Here is a 16,790-nt window from a genome sequence, read left to right on the forward strand (position 1 = left end):
GCATGACTGCTCTTCAATAACCCCCCCACCATCACACAACTCCTCCCCCTCCACTCCTGCTGAGACCCCTCAGACTCCGGAGAATAAATCCTACTTCCCCTCAAGATGCTGACGCAGGGCGATGTCATCTACTAACTCAAAAGGTGACCAGAAAAAAGGCAGGGGGGGAGCAACAGTGGCGGAGTTCAGTTCGGATCAATTAGCGCACGGGTGTCAAACTCAATGCCCGGGGGCCAAGTCTGGACCGCGATATAATTTTTATCTGGCCTGCAAACGATATGTGTCAATAAAGTACTTCATATTTTCTCACTAAATGTAATGGATTTTTTTCATTTAGACAGAAAAAATATATATGTACTGCCTTTTAAAGTTTAATAGTATTCAATATTGCAACCAATATTACAGTATATTATCATACTTGCCTAACATGTATTTGTCTAAATATAAATACTTAACTTTACAACAAACTGCCAATCGAATTAATAAAAACGACAATACATTGTACGTGTTATGATCCGACGCCCGGCTTTTGAGTCCTTTTGTGTTTCCTGTCTTGTTTTTGGACTCTTCCGATCCCTGGTTGGGCTCTTCCTTGTTACCATGGTTTCTCATTTGTTCCACCTGCTCTAGTTTGTTACGCGCACCTGTGTTTTGATTATTGCTTTAGTATTTAAGCCTGCCTTCGACCTCAGTTAGTTCTTAATCCGTTGTTTGCTTCAAGCAACACTCATGTTGGTTTATTTAAGTCTTTGCATCTTTGCCAAGTAGCTCCTTAGCTTCTTGTGCACTCGGCACGCTATTTTTGAACTCTTGGACTAAATGCTAGTTAGCGTTAGCTTCTCGTGCGTTCGGCACGCCTTTGCTTTTGCCTTTTGTATCAGTGTTATTTTATTTTTTGTATTAAACCAAGCTCCTACCTGCACTTCCTGCCTGTCTTGGTCCTCGTGCATCCTGGGGTGACACAACACGCATCCATGATGTGTTTCCAACGCGACATTACTTTGTTCATTACAGCATCCATCAATCAATCAATCAATCAATCAATGTTTATCTACAGAGCCCTAAATCACACGTGTCTCATAGGGCTGCACAAGCCACAACAACATCCCCGGACCAGAACCCACATAAGGGTAAGGAAAAACACACAACCCAGTGGGATGTCAATGAGAATGACTATGAGAAACCTTGGAGAGGACCGCAGATGTCAAAGTCAGTGGGTCTCACAGACCCTAACCCCACACAAGGGTTAATAGTGTGTTCAAAGTCTTCAAACTTTTACTAAATTATGGACTTTTGTCCAAGTTGGAACACATTATTCATGTTGACAATGTTTCTTTTGGCAAAATTTGCTTCGAAATATGAATGTTTCTATTTACAACTCATGTGCAAGAACCAATTAAGTTTGTAAAATGAGGTTCCACTGTAATGAATTACAAACCCTGTTTCCATATGAGTTGGGAAATTGTGTTAGATGTAAATATAAACAGAATACAATGATTTGCAAATCATTTGAAACCCATATTCAGCTGAATATGCTACAAAGACAACATATTTGATGTTCAAACTGATGAACTTTTTTTTTTCGCAAATAATCATTAACTTTAGAATTTGATGCCAGCAACACGTGACAAAGAAATTGGGAAAGGTGGCAATAAATACTGATAAAGTTGAGGATTGCTCATCAAACACTTATTTGGAACATCCCACAATTGGGAACAGGTGGGTGCCACGACTGGGTATAAAAACAGCTTCCGAAAAAATGCTCAGTCTTTCACAAGAAAGGATGGGGCGAGGTACACCCCTTTGTCCACAACTAAATAAATAATAATAAATGGGTTGTACTTGTATAGCGCTTTTCTACCTTCAAGGTACTCAAAGCGCTTTGACACTACTTCCACATTTACCCATTCACACACACATTCACACACTGATGGAGGGAGCTGCCATGCAAGGCGCTAACCAGCACCCATCAGGAGTTAGGGTGAAGTGTCTTGCTCAGGACACAACTGACGTGACGAGGTTGGTACTAGGTGGGGATTGAACCAGGGACCCTCGGGTTGCGCACGGCCACTAGCACTGGGCTACGTCGTCCCTGCGTGAGCAAATAGTCAAACCGTTTAAGAACAACGTTTCTCAAAGTACAATTACAAGAAATGTAGGGATTTCAACATCTACGCTCCATAATATCATCAAAAGGTTCAGAGAATCTGAAGAAATCACTCCACGTAAGCGGCATGGCCGGAAACCAACATTGAATGACCGCGACCTTCCATCCCTCAGACGGCACTGTATCAAAAACCGACATCAATCTCTAAAGGATATCACCACATGGGCTCAGGAACACTTCAGAAAACCACTCTCACTAAATACAGTTCGCCGTTTCATCTGTAAGTGCAAGTTAAAGCTCTACTATGCAAAGCGAAAGCCATTTATCAACAACATCCAAAAACGCCGCCAGCTTCTCTGGGCCCGAGATCATCTAAGATGGACTGATGCAAAGTGGAAAAGTGTTCTGTGGTCTGACAAGTCCACATTTCAAATTGTTTTTGGAAATATTCGACATTGTGTCATCCGGACCAAAGGGGAAGCGAACCATCCAGACTGTTATCGACGCAAAGTTCAAAAGCCAGCATGTGTGATGGTATGGGGGTGCATTAGTGCCCAAGGCATGGGTAACTTACACATCTGTGAAGGCACCATTAATGCTGAAAGGTACATACAGGTTTTGGAGCAACATATGCTGCCATTTAAGCGCCGTCTTTTTCATGGACGCCCCTGCTTATTTCAGCAAGACAATGCCAAGCCACATTCAGCACGAGTTACAACAGCGTGGCTTCGTAAAAAATGAGTGCGGGTACTTTCCTGGCCCGCCTGCAGTCCAGACCTGTCTCCCATCGAAAATGTGTGGTGCATTATGAAGCATAAAATAGACAGCGGAGACCCCGGACTGTTAAACAACTGAAGCTCTACATAAAACAAGAATGGGAAAGAATTCCACTTTCAAAGCTTCAACAATTAGTTTCCTCAGTTCCCAAACGTTTATTGAGTGTTGTTGAAAGAAAAGATGATGTAACACAGTGGTGAACATGACCTTTCCCAACTACTTTGGCACGTGTTCCAGCCATGAAATTCTAAGTAAATTATTATTTGCAAAAACAAACTAAGTTTATGAGTTTGAACATGAAATATCTTGTCTTTGTAGTGCATTCAATTGAATATGGCTTGAAAATGATTTGCAAATCATTGTATTCCATTTATATTTACATCTAACACAATTTCCCAACTCATATGGAAACAGAGTCATGTATGAGTATCTGGATTATAGTTCTACTTCCCACAGAACGTCACGGATGACAAGGAGACTGGCCGAGACCTTTCTCGCCGGAGGGAAGCAGGCCACGCCCCCCCCGCTGAGGCACCAGGATGCCAAAAGCCTGAAGGCCCCGCAGCACGCTAAGACCGGCCAGTCGGAGACCTGCCTGGAAAGTTGAGAGTCCAGCCAGGAGGAAGCGCAACATTTTTCCCCCGTGCGTCTTCCAGCAGATGTTTTGCAGACTTGTAGAGACGGCTTGGGGGTGAAGGGGGGATTTCCTCCTGCAGCTTTTTGAGGGCTTAGGAAGTGAAAAGGAGGCTCACCGCAGCTTTGTTCAACACTGTTTTCCGAAAGAAAAATAATCCCCAAGGGGATGTTTCCAGGGTGCACAGTTTCAGGTACAGGTGAGACTGTAGAATATGACCCAGGAAGCAGCCAATCTGATATGAGATCTAAGAGGGGGGGATGTGTGGGTTTGGTCCACAAAAGGCCGACTGGAACACGAGAGGCTTTAAAAATGATTTTATGCCGCATCTGTTTGTATTTGTCATCTAAAAAGGAGTTGAAAACTTCTCAACAGACCGATCGAGGAACTACTTTCACGCACGTCTGGTGTGAAATATAAAATACTTGTCAGATGGTGACAATCGCTTTCAAAACAACGGGTTGACGACCATAAAACAACTGCAAGAGTAGGTATGGGTGCCTTTCACATTTGAACCGATACGGTACCAATTCCCGTTACCTGGGAATCGATACTGGTACTCAGCGGTACCAATTTTCAGTACTTTTATATATAACCAATCAGATGGTTGTGTGGGTGGGACAATGCTGGGCAGAAGAAGCAAAGCAGCTTGTTAAGACTTTAGCTTAGAAACACATTCGGTACACCCCTGTACCGAAACGGTTAAATACAAATACACGTACCGTTACACCCCTAACGTAACGTCTTCCCGCCTCCATTACATGTTAATCACAGAAAAAGACAGCTTTTAAAAAGGGCTTTTAAATGTTTGCATGCCAGATGATGTCATGTCGCATTGATTTGAGACGCCTCGAGCGCACCAAACAACAAATAAGGATTATTATTAGCTCGTCTTTAGCAACAATCACCAAGGAACAAGAGAAATGTGGTGTTGATTAAGAAATAAAAGGAAGAAGAATGTAGCAGGATGATGTCACATGAGGCTTCTTGGCCCTGCGGACAAACACTCGCCACACTCTGTTTATGCTGAAAACCTACACTGTAACATTTATTTAGCAATTCTGCTATTCATCCCCAAAATGAGTCCAAACTCAACATTCAGAATGTTTGTTGACGTCACGCAAAGACTTTTATTTCGCTTTTACTTCCGCTTCTGGGTTTTTCTTGTGTTGATGTCAAAGTTTGACATTGTATAAAACACAGTTGAAGTATTGATAACCAGTTTTTATTAGGGATGCACCGAAATGAAAATTTGTGGCCGAAGCCGAATAAAACTTAAACGCTTGGCCGAAGGCCGAATACCGAATAATGAATGCAGTTTTTCACAATTTTTTTAATATTGCATAAATGTCTAAATATTTATTCTAGGCTATGTTTTTCAAATAAAGACATTTTTTATTGAATATTGACATTTTTTAATATTCCAGTAGCCTTTGCTTTTCAAAAAAAGCACAAAGTTTTTCATTTATATTAGGCCTTCAAACAAAACATGCATTCCCAAAAAAAAAAAAGTGCATTAAAGTGGATAAACCAACAACAAATGAATTATTGTCCTTTTGGCAAAAGTCTGCTTAGCCACAGTAGATATGCTAATAATGTAAACAGAAGGCTCAAATAAAACTCAATTAAGTGTGTGCTTGTAACCTCATACACTTATACAGGTAGCCTACACAACAGGCTAATAATGTAAACAGAGGCCCCACTAAATCTCAATAAGTGTGTGCTTGTAACCTCATACACTTATACAGGTACACAACATATCCCAACGTCACCGCGTCAAAAAATTGCGTCACACGCCACTATTCGGCCTTGTTCTTAATTCATTCCACCAAAGGCCGAATGTGGCTTTTTTTTCCATATTCGGCAGAATATATTCGGTTACCGATTAATCGGTGCATCCCCAGTTTTTATATTGTTTTAGTGGTGTTCTAAAAACATTATAGTCAAAATTGCAGTACTGTTGTTCAATAGCTACGAGCTAGCCTCTCACTGCTAAGGATTGTTATTGCTGATGTGGCGAGTTTACACGTGCTATTTTTGGACTCGTGCATGTATGTTTGTTGACATTTTTCATATTTTGTTTGTATGTATATACAGTGCATCTGGAAATTATTCATAGCAAATCACTTTTTTCTTTATGTTGTTGTGTTACGCATTATTCTAAAATGGAATAAATTCATTTTTGTCCTCTAAATTCTACACACAATACCTCATAATGACAATGTCAAACTTTATTTTTTTTATTTTTGTACATTTATTAAAAAAAAAAACAACTAAGAAAACACACGTACATAATTATTCACAGCCTTTGCCATGTTAATCAATAGGGAGCATCGTGTTTGATTGGGGTCCACCGGTGGTAAATTCAGTTAGTTGGACATGATTTAGAAAGGCACACACCTGTCTATATATAAAGGTGCCACACTTCAGCACTAACCAAGAATGAAGTCGAAGGAATTGTTTGTAGACCTCCTAAACAGGAATGTCTGGCGGCACAAATCTACAGAAGGGTACAAAAAAAAAATCTGCTGCCTTGAAGGTCCCATTATCCGTGAATGGAAGCCATTTGGAACCACGAGGAGTCTTCCAAGAACTGGTTGGCCGTCTAAACCAGGGGTCGGGAACCTTTTTGGCTGAGAGAGCCAAAAAGCCAAATATTTTGAAATATATATTTCCGTAAGAGCCATATAATATTTTTTTTAACACTGAACACAACTAAACGCGTGCATTTTTAAGTAAAACCAACATTACTGGAGTATAATAAGTCTCTTATTCTTTGTAATGACATTGTTATTCTGAAGCCAACTGTGGATGGGGCGTGGCCTGTGGGCCTGCAGCAACAGGTGCGTAGATGGCCCACCCGGGCCTTGTTATCTAATCACCTGTCGCTCTGTCATAAGCACCAGCCAGGAGAAGAGATGGGGTTGGGGCTGGAAATACAATTGCTGGAAAATAACTGAGATATTTTTTGAAAAATAAAACAATATTGTAACCCTGAAACAGGCTCTCATGTCGGTGCTTGGTGGTCTGAAGAACCCCCAGGAGGGCAAGCCCCACACTAACCAATAATAAATAAATAACTTCTTACCATTGACGCAACTTCTTGAACAGGTGCGGTAGCAAAAAGGATGGACGGATTAAAAATGCATGAGAATAATTTATATTTTGAACATTATTTTTAACACTGTGATTACAAGTGGAATTATTCATTATTTATCCTGTTAAGCAACGTCAGCTCAGATTTATCAGAGAGCCAGATGCAGTCATCAAAAGAGCCACATCTGGCTCTAGAGCCATAGGTTCCCTACCCCTGGTCTAAACTGAGCGATTGGGGGGCAAAGGACCCGAGTCAAGGAGGTGACCTAGAACCCGATGGTCACTCTGTCAGAGCTACAGCATTCATCTCTTCAGCAATCCACCAATCAGACCTGTATGGTAGAGTGGCCAGGCGGAAGCCATTTCTGAGTAAAAAGTTTGCCAAAATGCATCTGAAAGACTCTCAGACCATGAGAAACCAACTTTTTATGGTCTGATGAGACACAGATTGAAGTCTTTGGAGTGAATGTCAGGAGTCATGTTTGGAAGAAACCAGGCACCGCTTATCACCAGGTCAACACCATCCCGACAGTGAAGCATGATGGTGGCAGCATCATGCTCTGGGGATAGTTTTTCAATAGCAGGAACTGGGAGACTAGTCAGGATAGAGGGAAAGACGAACGCAGAAATGTACAGAGACATTCTGGATGGAAACCTGACCCAGAGAGCTCTTGAACTCAGACTGGGGTGACGGTTCATCTTTCAGCAGGACAACAACCCTAAACACACAGCTAAGATATCAAAGGAATGGCTTCAGGACAACTCTGTAAATGTCCTTGAATGGTCCCACCAGAGCCCAGACTTGAGTTAAACCAAACATCTCTGGAGAGATCTGAACATGCCTGCGCTTCGATGCTTCCCATCCAACCTAAAGGAGCCTAAAAAGGTGCTGCAAAGATAGGTGTGTCAAGTTTGTGGCATCATAGTCAAAAAGACTTGAGGCTGTAATTGCTGCCAAAAGTGCATCGACAAAGTCTTTAACAAAGGCTGTCAATATTTATGTACATGTGATTTCTTGGTTCTTATTTTTAATACATTTGCAAACATTTAAAAAAAAAAACGATTTCACATTGTCATTATGGGGTATTGTGTGAAGAATTTTGAGGACAAAAGTGAATTGATTCCATTTTTAAATAAGGCTGTATGATGAAATGTGGAAAATGTACTGTGTATACAAAAGATTAAGACTTGAGTTTGTTTAATTAGATGTTTCAAAAAGCAAGACTCCTGTCTCAAGCAGCCAATAAGGTGTCGAGGTGGAAGTCACATGACACGGGTCTTGCAGAACATCATAGAAAAGGAGGTGAACTGGGTCACCTGGACATAATGACACTTCAATGCACCCTGCTGGGTATTTTCAATCTATAAAAATTATTCCAATGTTTAAAATCTGCACTTTTGCGTGACATACTAAGCTCTGCTTTTCTTTTTACACAAAATTTTTATAAACCAATTTTTTTTACACTGAATTTTTAATAAAGTGATTTTTTTTACACTGAATTTTACAACACAGATTTTTTTTAATGATATTGTCAGCATAATTTGATGTACAAAAAAAATCAGCTCACAAAATTTAAAGGCCTACTGAAATGAGATGTTCTTATTTAAACGGGGATAGCAGATCCATTCTATGTGTCATACTTGATCATTTCGGGATATTGCCATATTTTTGCTGAAAGGATTTAGTAGAGAACATCCACGATAAAGTTCGCCACTTTTGGTCGCTAATAAAAAAGCCTTGCCTGTACCGAAAGTAGCAGGCGATGTGCGCGTGACGTCACGGGTTGTGGAGCTCCTCACATCTGAACATTGTTTACAATCATGGCCACCAGCAGCTAGAGCGATTTGGACCGAGAAAGCGACGATTCCCCCATTAATTTGAGCGAGGATGAAAGAATTGTGGATGAGGAAAGTGAGAGTGAAGGACTAGAAAAAAATAAATTAAAAAAATAAAAAGACGCGGGCAGTGGGACCAATTCAGATGTTATTAGACACTTTTACAAGGATAATTTTGGAAAATCCCTTATCTGCTTATTGTGTTACTAGTGTTTTAGTGAGATTATATGGTCGTACCTGTACAACATTCTTCAGCACCAGTTGATGGGTGGTGGCGATGCCCATCTCTGCCCTCTGACCCTCTTTGAAACACGATCTTTCGAATTGATCGTTGCATAATACACTGTACTTTGTGTGTTTGGTCCAATCCATCCGTGTTCGCTTGACATCTCTGTTCCATAGTAAAGCTTGACTGTCATCTTTCGGGAATGTAAACAATGAAACACCGGCTGTGTTTGGGTTGCTAAAGGCGGCCGCAATACACCGCTTCCCACCTACACCTTTCTTCTTTGACGTCTCCATTATTAATTGAACAAATTGCAAAAGATTCAGCAACACAGATGTCCATAATACTGTGGAATTATGCGATGAAAACAGACGACTTATAGCTGGGAACGGTGCTGGAACAAAATGTCCTCTACAATGTGTGACGTCACGCGCACGCGTCATCATACCGCGACGTTTTAGCATGATACTTCCGCGCGAAATTTTAAATTGCAATTTAATAAACTAAACCAGCCGTATTGGCATGTGTTGCAATGTTAATATTTCATCATTGATATATAAACTATCAGACTGCGTGGTCGCTAGTAGTGGCTTTCAGTAGGCCTTTAAAAGCAGAAAATTCAGTTAGATGGATTCAGTGTCAAAAAAAAGAAGCTTTTGTAATAAAGACACCAAATAACCTCCAAAAGACACATTTAAACTGAAAATTGTTAAAGACCTACATTTTTGATTTGGCTTTAACCTAATATTTATTCATTTTATTAAAGTCAAACATACTTAAATTTTTATCTTATTGGTTAGATTTTATTTAGTTATAATCATTTATTTATTTATCCAATTTTATCTTAATATGTTGTACTTGTATTTCATCTTTTATTCTTCCTCATGGTTCCCACTAGTTACATCTTTTATTATTTTCACTTTCCAGCATTCCTCAGAGGGATCCCTCCGCATCAGAGATTATCGGCCAAGGCTGTGAGGGCGCTTTGTGTCCGCGTCCAGATAGTTGTAATCTGGTGATCTCCAGGTGATGATGGCTCCTGTGATAGTGTTTCGTCACCTGGCTCCTCTGTACTCAGCCATGCATTCACTGATGATGGGGGACGTAAATCATCAGGGCATTGTTTTTTAAATTTGTAAAGCACTTTTTTGTTGCATTTGAGTATGATAAGTGCTTTATAGATAAAGTTTGATTGAAAAACATTCGAAAACGATAGCAAAGTGACATTGCCAACTAGTGGCCCGGCATGCATATTACACCCTCCTCACTACTTTTTGTAGCGTTGCGTGAACATGGATCATTTCGGTGCATTAAAAGTTTCAGAAATTAAAGTTTTGAGGGTTGTTTTTTGGGTGTAAACGCACAGCAAATAGAAACACAACTGGTCCCCTTTTTTTTTTTTAAACCTACAAACACACATGCAGACAAACCAGACACCTCTAACAACTTCACACCTGTTTAATAGCAGGCCCTGAAACCACCACACTGAGCAGCCTTTGATGTGTGTGTGTGTGTTTGTGTGTGTGTGTGTGTGTGTGTGTGTGTGTCTTTGGGGGGTTGGGATGCAGGAAGGAATGTTTTAGCAGAGTAAACAGAGTGAGGCTTCCTGTAGACAACACTTCAAAGGCAAAAAGAGGAAACCAAGATAACACACACACACACGCACACACGCACGCACACACGCTGCCTAAAAGGTAGGAGTCGCCTCTCCAGGCAAGACCACAAAACCCTGGAGAGCACGGTCATTCCTAATGTGTAACCGCTGACCATAAACACAAATAAATAACTGCAACCCTAACAATAACGCGCACACACACACACACACACACACACACACACACACACAAAGGTGATGACCTCACCTGCTTAACCTGCTTCAAAATCTAGCAACGCCGTAGGGAAAACCACTTGGCACGGACATGAAACAACTTTTATTCAACCCCAAAACCAAATCCGATGGAAAAACCGTTTTTTAAAAAAAAAGGATTTCTGTAGGTGCACTTGCCAAACATTTGTTCCAGCACAGCTGGTAGCACATTTGGACTCACTCGGGTCCTTCCTACTACCCCTAACTGGTGTGACGTTAAAAAGCGGCGTGGTGGAGGAGGTGGCGCTCCTCACATATTGCTCTTTTCCACATCAAACGACAGGAAGTGTGTTTTACTACCTGCAATTCACCTTAAACGACAACACTGAATGGAAATAAGTGGATGCTCAACTCTATGCAGGACTCTTTTTCTTTCATGGCAAAAACATGTTGTTATCGACACTTTTGGGCTTTTTTTAAACAAACGGTTATTTAAAAATGGGTTTGCTGGAAGCTACTAAATCAGACACAACAAACCATGCTTTATGTGTAAAATGACTTATTCAGTTGAATAAACTAAATTGATCAGAAGGTCACTTTTAACAGCTCCTAATTAGTCTGCTGACCTATGCAGTAACATATTGTGGCATTTATTATTCTATTATTTAGTCAAAATTATAAAAGAACAAGCTGTAAAAATGTATTATTTAGCTACTTGTTCATTTACGGTTAATACCTGCTTACTTTCCGTTTCGACATGTTTTACCTACACTTCTGTTAAAATGTAATAATCACTTATTCTTCCGTTGTTTATACTTTACATTAGTTTTGGATGACACCACCACCGATACCAAGTAGTTACAGGATCCTACATTGGGAATATTCAAAGTCCTCATGTGTCCATGGACATATTTCCCGACTTTATAAACATAATATAAATATATTAAAAAATACTAAAATATATTTTGTGATGCTAAAAAATATTGATGTAACCTTAGTAGTATTGATGAGATATCCTTTTGTACTTGGTATCATTACAGTTCAGATCAGAAGGCCACTTTCATTGCTCTAAAAAGCTACAAATAATTTATACTGTATGTTAAAGGCCTACTGAAAGCCACTACTAGCAACCACACAGTCTGATAGTTTATATATCAATGATGAAATATTAACATTGCAACACATGCCAATACGGCCTTTTTAGTTTACTAAATTACAATTTTAAATTCTGCGCGAAGTATCCTGTTTAATAACGTCGCGGAATGATGACGCGTGCGTTTGACGTCACCGGTTGTAGCGGACATTTTTTTCCAGCCCGATCCAAGCTATAAGTAGTCTGCTTTAATCGCATAATTACACAGAATTCTGTGTTGCTGAATATTTTGCAATTTGTTCAATTAATAATGGAGAAATCAAAGAAGAAAGATGTAAGTGGGAAGCGGTGTATTGCGGCTGCCTTTGGCAACACGAACACAGCCGGTGTTTCCTTGTTTAAAATTCCCGAAGGTGAAGCTTAACTATGGAACAGAGCGGTCAAGCGAACATGGTTGCCGACCACATGTCAACTGGCAGGTTTCGTTGAGAAAATTGTGCTAATAAGTCGGTAGACAAGAGCGGAGCTTGCGTCCTCCTGCAGCTGCGTGGCTTCCCTCAGAGACACTGGCGGTCACCACACTTGTGGCCACACCTATCCGATTTTCAGGTACCATATAATCTCACTAAAACATTAGTAACACAATAAGCAGATAAGGTATTTTCCAGAATTATCCTAGTAAATGTGTCTAATAGCATCTAAATGTTTACATTGTTTACAGCCATATCCTATTTAAAAACAACAGGAACTATATACATTGTCACTTTAGTAGGTAGACATATTCACGTTGCACTTTACTGTTAAATAATAAATGATAAATGGGTTGTACTTGTATAGCGCTTTTCTACCTTCAAGGTACTCAAAGCGCTTTGACACTACTTCCACATTTACCCATTCACACACACATTCACACACTGATGGAGGGAGCTGCCATGCGAGGCGCCAACCAGCACCCATCAGGAGCAAGGGTGAAGTGTCTTGCTCAGGACACAACGGACGTGACGAGGTTGGTACTAGGTGGGATTTGAACCAGTGACCCTCGGGTTGCGCACGGCCACTCTTCCACTGCGCCATGCCGTCCCTATTGTGTTTTCTTTTTCTTTTTGTCTACGCATGGGAGAGTGGGAAACTTAATTTCGATTCCTTTGTATATCTTACATGTAAAGAAATCGACAAATAAAGCTGACTTGACTTGACTTGAAATGGCTCCCACTCCCCTCGCCTTTTTTTCCCTAGTCCTTCACTCTTACTATCCTCATCCACAAATCTTTCATCTTCGCTCAAATTAATGGGGAAATCGTCACTTTCTCGGTCCGAATTGCTCTAGCTGCTGGTGGCTATGATTATAAACAATGTTCAAATGTGAGGAGCTCCACAACCCGTGACGTCACGCGCACATCGTCTGCTACTTTCGGTACTGGCAAGGCTTTTTTTATTAGCGACCAAAAGTTGCGAACTTTATCGTCGATGTTCTCTACTAAATCCTTTCAGCAAAAATAGGGCAATATCGCGAAATTATGAAGTATGACACATAGAATGGACCTGCTATCCCCGTTTAAATAAGAACATCTCATTTCAGTAGGCCTTTAAGAGACAAAGTTTTAGGATATTTGTATCAAAATTCCAGACTTTCTCTTTATGCTGTGCCTTTTATTACATTTTTTTTTTGTTTTTATTTTGTAAAAAGGGACACCTCAGGTACATTACACCCAGTTTTGTTGTGTTATGACTAGTTTTGATCAAAGTTGGCCAAATCAAACACACGCCGAATTGAGGGCAGAAAAACAAGGTTAATTAACAAATCATTAAAAGATTGTTAACCCAGATCATAACTTTGTAAAGCAGGAAGTAATCGCTAAATGGCAACTTTTCTAAGCGGAGTTCGGATCTGAACGAACGCAAAATAACGCCGGACAGGTAACTTGTTGCCGGACGTAACATGTCCCTTAAATGCGGCAAAGTAAAGTTGTTCAACTTCATAATTACCTTATTCAAAGTGAAAGTATGACAAATGTGAGCACATGTGCGACAACACCTGAGCATGCTCACATCGCAACAAGTTACGCACGGAGAAAAAGGTAGGAAATGTTTTTGTTGTTTTTGTTTACCTTGAAGTTGCATCGTTCTTGGTTTGTTCTCCTGCTCCCTGCCAGCGTGGCCCCGAGAGAAACATTCCACATGAGAAGTAAGCCGGGGAGACAGAGGACGAGGGAGCGAGGGGACGCCATTCCTCTTTGAAGTCTCGACTACCTCTGAGGGAGAGGACCTGCGTGCGTGTGCACGCGGGCGTGTGCGCGCGGACGTGTGGGCGTGTCGCGGGGACAGAGAGAGAGAGAGAGGGGGAGAGAGAGGGAGAGAGAGAGAGATTACCTCTCCCCAAAAAAATTTGAAAAAAAAAAATATATATATGTATATATGTATATGCCCTGCAATGAGATGGTGACTTGTCCAGGGTGTAACCGCCTTCCGCCCAATTGTAGCTGAGATAGGCACCAGCGCCCCCCGCGACCCCAAAGGGAATAAGCGGTAGAAAAATCGATGGATATATATATATATATATATATATATATATATATTAGGGATGGGCAAATTAGTGCGTTAACTCATCAATCTATTAACGCCGACAATTATTTTATCGCACATTTGCGTATGTTGTTTACATGCTTTTATTTTGTTAACGCCTTTTCTTAACAAGATGGCGTCGCCCGGCGTGGAGGGGCTCTTGGTAAAGATGGAACATTTGGCAAAAATACCGGACAATTCTGCAAATTTCCTGGCTGGTTTACAGCGTGGTCACTCCGGGGATCACTTACGACCGCCAGACGATTCTGGATGTGGATAGATCGGGCCGTTTTGGACTGAATGAGGCGTGCTTGCTAGACCGGCTAGCTAGCATGGGAATACTTTGCCGGCTACATCCAGCGGCCTGTGAAGCAGCGGAGTATATGTGTTGTCTGTCTATTTATGAATAATGCAGACCAGGAGTGTTGGCTGAGTTCTTAACGTTTGCTTTCAGAGCGTGCATATCACAACATACAAGATGCCGTCATGGCGACACAACCTATACCGGGCTACCGCGCATGCTCCTCACTCCTGTTGCATGCTGGATAGGGTAGTTCTTTTGTCCCCTGGCTCATAACATCACAATATAGTACCATGTATATGATGCCTTCAGTTTATCAAAGCATCAAGCAAACAATCGGAAAATTCCCATCATATCAATTCCTAGATATGGTCATAATTATTTTAAGTGCACTACGCAGAATAAACACAACATTATTAATTTTGCTACTACGGATAATTTGATCAAAAATTCCCTAAAACAGCCCACTACCTATAATATAGTTTTTTTAAACATAAGATCCCTGATAAAAAAAAATGTTTCTGCTGTTACCTCAGAAATTGCCTGTTCAGATGTTATGATTGTGGCTCAGAGATTTGTATGTAGATTATATTTATTTTCCATAACAAACAGGATAACTTAAATACCCTGGCAGTGGCAATAAGCTTAAATGTTTGTATTTACATTTTTTGAGTTGATTCTCATAAAATATGCTATTTAACTGCTACTGTTTAACAAGGACTGATTTAAATTGTTTGCACAACAAATGTTTTAGCGCTTTTGTTCATGTGGGAGAATATTCCAATAAAGGTGCACTACACACTACTTTTGAATTCATTATTGGGCTTTGCGTATACAATGCAGTTAATCGCGATTAATCAGAAAAATAGTGCGATTAACTTTGATTAAAATTTTTAATCGTTGCCCAGCCCTAATATATATATATATATATATATATATATATATGTATATATATATATATATATATATATATATATATATATATATATATATATATATATATATATATACAGTGGGGCAAAAAAGTATTTAGTCAGCCAGCGATTGTGCAAGTTCTCCCCCTTAAAATGATGACAGAGGTCTGTAATTTTCATCATAGGTACACTTCAACTGTGAGAGACAGAATGTGAAAAAAAATCCAGGAATTCACATTGTAGGAATTTGAAATCATTTATTTGTAAATAATGGTGGAAAATAAGTATTTGGTCAAACATTCAAAGCCCTCACTGATGGAAGGAGGTTTTGGCTCAAAATCTCACGATACATGGCCCCATTCATTCTTTCCTTAACATTGATTGATTGATTGATACTTTTATTAGTAGATTGCACAGTTCAGTACATATTCCGTACAATTGACCACTAAATGGTAACACCCGAATAAGTTTTTCAACTTGTTTAAGTCGGGGTCCACGTTAATCAATTCATGCTACAAATATATACTATCAACATAATATAGTCATCACACAAGTTAATCATCATAGTATATACATTGAATTATTTACATTATTTACAATCCGGGGGGTGGGATGAGGAGCTTTGGTTGATATCAGTACTTCAGTCATCAACAATTGCATCAACAGAGAAATGTGGACATTGAAACAGTGTAGGTCTTATTTAGTAGGATATGTACAGCCAGCAGAGAACATAGTGAGTTCACATAGCATAAGAACAAGTATATACATTAGAAGTACATTTGAGTTGTTTATAATCCGGGGAGATGGGATGTGAATGGAGAAGGGTATTAGTAAAGTGTTGAAGTTGCTTGGAGGTGTTGTTTTAGAGCGGTTTTGAAGGAATATAGAGATGCACTTACTTTTACACCTGTTGGGAGTGCATTCCACATTGATGTGGCATAGAAAGAGAATGAGTTAAGACCTTTGTTAGATCGGAATCTGGGTTTAACGTGGTTTGTGGAGCTCCCCCTGGTGTTGTGGTTATGGCGGTCATTTACGTTAAGGAAGTAGTTTGACATGTACTTCGGTATCAAGGAGGTGTAGTGGATTTTATAGACCAGGCTCAGTGCAAGTTGTTTTACTCTGTCCTCCACCCTTAGCCAGCCCACTTTGGAGAAGTGGGTTGGATTGAGGTGTGATCTGGGGTGGAGGTCTAAAAGTAACCGGAATAGCTTATTCTGGGATGTTTGGAGTCTAGATTTGAGGGTTTTGGAGGTGCTGGGGTACCAGGAGGTGCAAGCGTAATCGAAGAAGGGTTGAATGAGAGTTCCCGCCTAGAATCCTCAAGGTGCTTTTGTTGACCAGAGAGGAGATTCTGTAGAGGAATCAGTCGTCGAAAAAGTGCTATTTTGGTTTCATCTGACCACATGACATTCTCCCAATCCTCTGCTGTATCAT

General features: G+C 40.3%; 1 protein-coding gene and 1 long non-coding RNA gene across 3 annotated transcripts in view; both read right to left on the reverse strand.

Moving 5' to 3' along the window:
* Positions 1–13,847, reverse strand: part of il17rd (interleukin 17 receptor D) — a 72,285-nt gene extending 58,438 nt beyond the window's left edge. For both annotated transcript variants that reach the window (XM_061891848.1, XM_061891840.1), the window contains exon 1: positions 13,685–13,847. In XM_061891848.1, the coding sequence (XP_061747832.1) occupies positions 13,685–13,804 (120 nt within the window). In that variant the 5' untranslated portion in view covers positions 13,805–13,847. The remainder of the gene's footprint in view (positions 1–13,684) is intronic.
* The window catches only part of LOC133546085 (uncharacterized), a 424,415-nt gene that overhangs the window by 58,438 nt on the left and 349,187 nt on the right, over positions 1–16,790 (reverse strand). The gene's annotated exons all lie outside the window — the stretch shown is intronic.

The sequence above is a fragment of the Nerophis ophidion genome, linkage group LG02, assembly GCF_033978795.1.
Source record: "Nerophis ophidion isolate RoL-2023_Sa linkage group LG02, RoL_Noph_v1.0, whole genome shotgun sequence".
Taxonomy (NCBI): Eukaryota; Metazoa; Chordata; class Actinopteri; order Syngnathiformes; family Syngnathidae; genus Nerophis; species Nerophis ophidion.